General features: G+C 40.6%; 1 protein-coding gene across 1 annotated transcript; it reads right to left on the bottom strand.

The window, feature by feature from the left end:
- Positions 1–2,361: 2,361 nt before the first annotated feature.
- Positions 2,362–7,254, bottom strand: htatsf1 (HIV-1 Tat specific factor 1). Its single transcript, XM_063486650.1, has 10 exons — positions 7,053–7,254; positions 6,468–6,632; positions 5,147–5,393; positions 4,920–4,967; positions 4,640–4,794; positions 4,245–4,408; positions 4,006–4,102; positions 3,770–3,859; positions 3,538–3,675; positions 2,362–2,769 (listed from the first exon to the last, which is right to left on the bottom strand). Exons 2-10 carry the CDS (start codon positions 6,630–6,632, stop codon positions 2,515–2,517), a joined length of 1,359 nt encoding a protein of 452 aa, XP_063342720.1. The 5' UTR covers positions 7,053–7,254; the 3' UTR covers positions 2,362–2,514.
- Positions 7,255–7,268: the final 14 nt, after the last annotated feature.

Genomic DNA, 7,268 nt, shown 5'->3' on the forward strand with positions numbered 1-7,268 from the left:
TGACATAACTGAGAGAGAGCAACGATAAATGAGGTCCGCTAACAGAGGCGACGACAGGGTTACAGTGCCATCTAGTGGTGAGGCAAAGTAGCATGCAGACGTTCTACACTAACCATAATTATATGATGAGAACAAAGAAGATGTTTGTATGATGCTGCCCTCGTTGCTGTTAATAAATCCATCCATAAAGTTTGGTTTTCACACGAGGCATATGTAAAACCTTCACAGTGATTCAGTGATTTAAAAAACAGGGGAAAATGGAAACATTTGATTTAACATATTGTGCACAACATGTAACTGCAATCAAATACTTAGCAAACACATAGCCTGTGTACTCTCAGCAGCATGATTCCCTCTAAATAACCCTGTGTGTTCCCAAACTGCTGATGGTGCCTTTAAACAAATATAGTTTGCATTCTTAAAGATTTAAAGCAGCCACAGTTTGCCAGAGATGATCTACGTCAAATACATGTTTGTTATGTAGCCTGTGATTGAAGAGGGAAACTACCACAAGCCTTGTATTATTACTGATGCTGTACTAGACTTTCATCACTGGAGGGAGTATCTTTTTATTTTATTTTTTTACTGCAGGGAAAGTAGCTGCAGTAAATAAATAGACTAGACACACGCCCTGTGATAGCCTGTACAAAGTGAACCCTTCTGGTCCTAACTGATTAATGCCTTTTACATATTTACTTGTAATATTAACAGTTTACTAAATGATGGGAGGAGAGGTGAAGGGGTAAGAGGGCTGAGGAGAGAACTGGAGCGTAGGTTGGTGGAGTACGAGAGGAGGAAGGATGGACAGGAAGTGGGGCATGTGGAAAGTGGCAGAGTGGCGAAAAAGAAAAAGTTGGAGCGTTAAAGTGATTGATGGGGCTGAGGAGAAAGTAAAAGAGCAGAAGAACCTCTCTCCTTTTTCATTTTGCCCTTTTTTCTCTGTCACTTTTTAAGGCCAGCTTCTGAAATCAGCTGACGTGACATAGTTTAGCATTTTGTAACAGGAGTTTGGTTTCATCCTCCAACTTGGATTCCTTTTTAATCCACTCTTTCTACTTGGTGAGCCACATTTCTTCTGTGTTTTTGTAATGTTTCTGCAGATCTTCCTTTGCTTCTCACATGTCGGGGAATCCTCCAGAGCCATTTTTCCATTTAGCATGTCTTTGGTTTGATCTCCATCTTCTTTCCCTTGAGAAGTTGTCAGAGTGGCCTCCATCCCACTCTATCCCTAGCATCCTCCTCTGTCACACTAACCTTCTCCATGTCTTGCTACATCCATGAACCTCCTCTGAGTGCTCCCTCTTTTCCTCCTCCCTGGCAGCTCCATCTTCAACACCCTTTGTAGAATACATCAACGATCCTTCCTCATGCCTCCTCTGCACATGTCCAAACCACCTCGACCTTGCCTCCAAAACACTCAACTTGAAATGCACCGATGACATAATAATGTCCATCCTGGTCACTTTTAATTAGTGCCACCGTTTCCAAACCATAGATCACAGCAGGTCTTCATTACCATCTTGTAAACCTTCCCATCTATCGCTGCTATCTTTCTGACATGAGTGTCTCCTGTAACACTCGTCAGTGCATCTACCTTTATCTGATTTTAACTGTGAGTCTCCTCCCTGTCTTCACAAAGATGTCTCAAACTAAATAGACACAGCAGTACTGATCAGACTCTTAAACAGAGGCAGGTGAGCAGATGTCCCACCATCGTTGTCTTCACTAACTGGTTCTTGTTTTAAGATTCCTCTCATATTAAGGCCGTTGATGTGCCGAGTAATGTTCAGTCTTTGAAAAACACTTTAATAAAAGTACTTTTTGGAACCAGAAATCATCTTTTTGTTGTTTATAGTGTAAATATGTCTTTAGTAGCCAGCTGTAGTGAAAATTTGGCAATATTCTGAATATAAATACACCTTACAATTTGCACCAAGCAGCTGAGTAAAATAAATGTACAAGGAGGCCCATTTTTAAATTTTTATGCCATTTTTATGTTTTTTCTTTACAACTTTTGCTCAATGATTTTTGCAGTGTGTGCAAACGCTGATTGTTTCTCCCTTTGCAATCTCACATTTCCATCATGTGATTATTTTATGTTCCAATACTGCTCGGAAAATTGTCAGTGATTAAAGAACGAAACAAAGCAAATGTGAAATAAAATGAAAAACATAATGAAGCCAAACACATTCAAATCCAACAAAGTTTCAGTCTCTCTTGTGTTTTGTCATTAATATTTAGCTTTGTCAGCATAATGCATAGTGTCAGCAAACTGCACTGAATTATGGGAGCGCTGTAAGGTGTAGCAAGCTGGTTGAGTGCGTGTCTAATTACAGGGTGAACCACAATGATGAAAATAGGTTAGAGAAAATTAGTTTTATTTTCTACATTACAAAACAGCTCAAACTGTCCAAATTCCTCCTCCCTTTCTCAACAGGAAGTTTTCCCAAAGTTCACTTTAAGCAGGACATCCTAGTTGGTTGACACAGGGCCATAAAAGGAGGATGAGAGTATCTAAGCTTCCTCATCCTCACTTCCTGCTAGGCTGCTGTCAGTGGAGTCCACTTCCTCCTCCTGTTGCTCCTCTGAGGACTGCGGTTCTGATTTGGGTTGCTGCTCTGGCTCAGTGGTGCTGGAGGGCTCGCTAGGTTCTGTTGCTGTGCTGCTCTCTGCAGGCTTGGAGTCCTTCTGCTGTTCTCCGTCTCCACCCTCCAAAAACTGTGACCAACCCTTCAGCCGCTCCTCTCGCTCGCGTGTCGTCTCTTCTACCTGCATGTACAGAACATGAAAGGTGAGAGATATTACCACGTGGAGAGTCTAAGGCAGTCTAACGCATCAAAATAATTCAAATATAACCTGTTTTACTTAAATAAATACAAAATGGGACACCGTGCAATCACTGAGTCTACCATGAACTCCTCTGTGTACCAAATTATTCTAGAGATACATGTCAGGATGTCTGTCTGATAGTTAAATCTGGCCTTAAACTGGGTCACGAAACAGGACAATTACAAAACACTCTTAAAAAAAAAAATACATTTAAAATAAAATAAAATAAAATAAATATTTTCTCTAAAATTTAATCAGCACCTCATGCAATAAAGTGCTGCTAGCACCCAAAAAAGTGACAATAATGTACATGAACGACAGTAAAAAAAAAAAAAAAAGAAGGATGTACTAACTTTCAGGCACAAAGCATATGTTGAACTGTACAACAGAATGCTAAAGACAATTACAGCTGTCAGAAAAACTCACTGGATCTTCTTTAACTAATAAATGAAAGTGAAAGAACAACCAAGTAAAGCTTTAACTGCAAACAGAAGCACAGAAAAGGAAGCAGATTCTAAAATCTGTCCCTTGGAACAATTAAAACTTTCGCAGGTTTCATTTCATGCAGGAACCAAAACGTCACTTAGAAATTGTGTAACTTACTCCAACTTGTCAGGGAGCTAATTATATGACAGGCTAGGTATTACTAATTTGACTGTGAATCACCAAGACCCCAAAAACCTCAATATTTCTGTTGTTTTTATTTACCTGATAGTCTGTCGTTCCATCCCAAAGCTGAGCAGATAGCTGCCTTCCTCCAAACCAGCGCCCATTGAACGACAGTATACACGCATCAGCTTGCTCAGGCTCCTTAAAAGCAACTGATGCCACGCCGTCCGGGTGTCTCTGCAGCACAAATACAGCCACACATCCACTTCATCTCAACTTTTTATTATGTAATTTCCTACCAGGACTTTCAAAATACAGAAATTAAACTCACATCAAAGAGGATGACCTTCTTAACTTCCCCAAACTTCTCACACTCACTCCGCAGATCCTCACGATACTCATTCAGCACCAGTGGGTCCTCCTACAGAGAGCAAAGAGATTAATGCACAATGCTGTCTGTCTGTGTGTGTGTGTGTGTGTGTGTGTGTGTGTGTGTGTGTGTGTGTGTGTGTGTGTGTGTGTGTGTGTGTGTGTGTGTGTGTGTGTGTATACGTGTTGTTCTCACACCTCAAAGTCACTGGGATGGAACATATTCCTGATGATGACAACTTTTTCATGCCTCTTCCTCACGTCTCCTTTTTTCTCCGGCCTCCAATCCAACTGTCTACAAAACAAAACAAAGAATAAAGAAACAGGGGCCAAAAAAAAAAAAAGATTTGTCCCCTCTTATTCCAGTAGTGCTTCTACTGAGGAGTTCATTCCTGCTACGCAGAAATAAACAGATAAGAAAAGAAAACAGAATTTACTTCTGCTGCTGCTGTAGCTTCTTCTTATAATCTTTGCTTTTCTTCTTCTTTTTGCTGGCGTCATACTGCCCCTTCAGCTCAAATCGTGCTGCTTCCACATGCAGTTTATAACCTCGGACCTCTGACTCATCAATCAGGCGTATAGCCAGCTCCACAGACTCCTTCTGCAGAGAACCACAAACAAGTACAAACAGTCATTTGACCAGAGTAAAGAAAGCAAAAGCAGGAGATTTGTCTATCTACTCAACAAGAGGACTACAAATAACGTTGTTGCTTCATGTATTCTATGGCACTCTCTACGGCCAATATTGCCAATATTAAGTGACAACATTTGCACAGTTATGGTGCGTGTCTGGGGCATTGACCAGGCAGATGGTGAAGCAGGACAGACTAACCTTTAGATAGCAGCAAAGACCGTCTCCCTTCAGATTTCCTTCTTTGTCTTTGTAAAGTTTGACCTTGTACTCTTCGGTGATGGGGTCCCGCATTACAATCCCACACTTTGACATCAGCTCGGCAAACTCCTCGGAGCTGATGTCAGGAGGCAGGCCTGAGAAGCAGAGACCAGGAGAGAAAGATTAGAGCAAGAGAGCAACACGTGATAAACAGAGTCAGGTACTTTATGGGACGCCAGCTTCTTGGCATTCAGAAGAAGGATATGTAGGTGATACTAACCTGACACGTAGACATTTGTGTTTTTACTTTCATCAATATCAAACCATCCTACGGGCAGAAAAAGGAAAACTGATCAAAAGCGACATTCCACTTACAACTTAAAAATTACACATAACTATATAAATACAGTTAGTAAATTAACATAATAACAGCAGCGCAATTTCTTATTAGATTTATATTTCTCTGTGTGTGTGTGTATGTATGTGTGTGATTGGATGCCAGTTTACCTTGCTCAGCTTTCCTCTTCTCCCCTTTCTGTTTGGTTTCTTTGCCTGGCGTCTCATGCTGCTCTGAGGCCGAGTTTGGGGCGGGATCTTCTGGTTTCTCCTTTTCTGGTGGTTTTTGTGGTGGTTTGCTGTCAGGCCCGGGTGCTGCTGGGTTGGTGCTGGTAAGGGAAGTGTTCTTTCCATCCGGAGCCGATTCCTCAGTGAAGCCATAGTTGGCCTGGTAGGCTGCCATGAAGTCCTCTGTTATCTAGAGGAACAAATCAAACCTACTTAATATTAACACAGAAATCAACTCTGACCAATTTTGACACATCTAATAAAAGCTGTTATTTTAACAGCTAAATAAGCCTGAGTAGATCCTCTGTCACTCAAAGATATTACATTATTACTGCTCTGGATGCAAACAAAATGATAACACATAGTAGTGCAGTCTAACATTTATCTCAGCACAGTCTTTAACCACAAACCCAAGATTGATGTGAACACGGAGTCCATCATAAATCAGGGTCAACAGAAAATACATTTATTAGGGAGGCTGAACTCTTAATGTCATTTAGGAATTCTTATGTAATTTTTATTGTTCATTTATCGAAAGTCTTTTAACATTTGCTGGTTAATTGATGCATCTACTAGTGATAAAAACTCCCTCAACAGCATTGTTAGTCAAAGTCATTGGGTTAGGGAGAGACACTTGTGTTCACTCAGGAGAAATCAGATGATAAAGGAGGCAAAAACTCATTATGACCATGTTTGGTCATATCCACATTCAGGAAGTTGCTCTCAGACCAGTATGCTAGTAAGCTACAAACAAACTGCCCATCTCTGGCATTAGTAAGTTCTCTGAATCATAAAATAAATGATAGTTTTCACTTTAATTAAATTTTACTAGTCAGCGCTTTTATGCTATATAAAAAAGAAAACTACACACTTCCAATAGCCAAGTAAGAAAACTATAACAATATAGGTGCTCTATCAAATACCAACACTCCACAGGTCAGAGCAATACCCTGTACTAGCATCCCTCCAACAGCTGAAGCATGGCCAGGATGGGGTCATGTGACAGGAAAATGATCCCAAGAGCAGCAGCAAGTTTACCTCTTTTTTTTTCTTTCTTTTTTTTTGAAAAAATTACCCAATTAAAGCATCTAATAATGATCAGATAATTGTTTATGAAGTCCTGACCCATAAAACAAGCGTGACTGTATTTATAAGGTACAGCTGCTTCAATTCAATGTAGACTAAAAAAAAGCTTAAGCCAAGAGACCTTAAAGAAGAAATATAACACAAGAAAGAAAAGCTGAGAGTCAAAGAAAGCTCGTACTTTGGGAAACCAGGCCTTCTTTTCATGATCCCAGTCATACACAGTCCCATCCTCTGGATCGGTGTAGGTGTATGGGTCTGAGCCATCTTCATTTCTCTGACCATAGAGCTCTTGCAGCCGCAGCTGCTCCATAAACTCTTTGTTGGGATCTGATTCGCCACTCATCTACGACAAGAAAGTGACACGTTAGATTACCATGTTCAGACATACAGAGAGATACTGTATGACAACTTTATCACACCGAAATAGCCTGGATTTAATATCCTGCTCTGGAGTCTTGCACAGGTTCATGATCTGGATATTACTCACCCATCTAACTGCCACTAGCCAACTAATCACATATGAGTACCATCACTGTTACTATACTGTAACTGCCGAAAATGTCAGACAGCTGCTTTAATCCTTCATAATGTCAAGGATAACAACCGACTCAATGTAAGCTAAAACCTACAGCCCGTCTTCAAAAGGGGGCTGTATCTGAGTTAATATCAGGTTAATTCGATCATTCACCTCTGCTACATTTTTATGTCCGTGATTAACACTTAGATTAAGTGTGTTGATGTTAGCCAGCATGGCTAGCGGTACCTTTCACAGCGATAGTCCAGGCACAGTGAGCTCTGGCTGGTGCGAAAGTTAACGGTGCAGATTATCTTAGTCAGACTCCCGCCACAGAACCAGCTTTGTGCTTTGAATGTGTTTTAAATTATTCTTTTTTTATTTCTAAATGAACGTTTCAGCGCAGCCCGCTAACGTTTTGATTTACCCTCAGTTAGTAACAACGGCACTAAAACGAAGTACATC

This window comes from Pelmatolapia mariae, linkage group LG10_11, assembly GCF_036321145.2.
Source record: "Pelmatolapia mariae isolate MD_Pm_ZW linkage group LG10_11, Pm_UMD_F_2, whole genome shotgun sequence".
In the NCBI taxonomy this organism is placed as follows: Eukaryota; Metazoa; Chordata; class Actinopteri; order Cichliformes; family Cichlidae; genus Pelmatolapia; species Pelmatolapia mariae.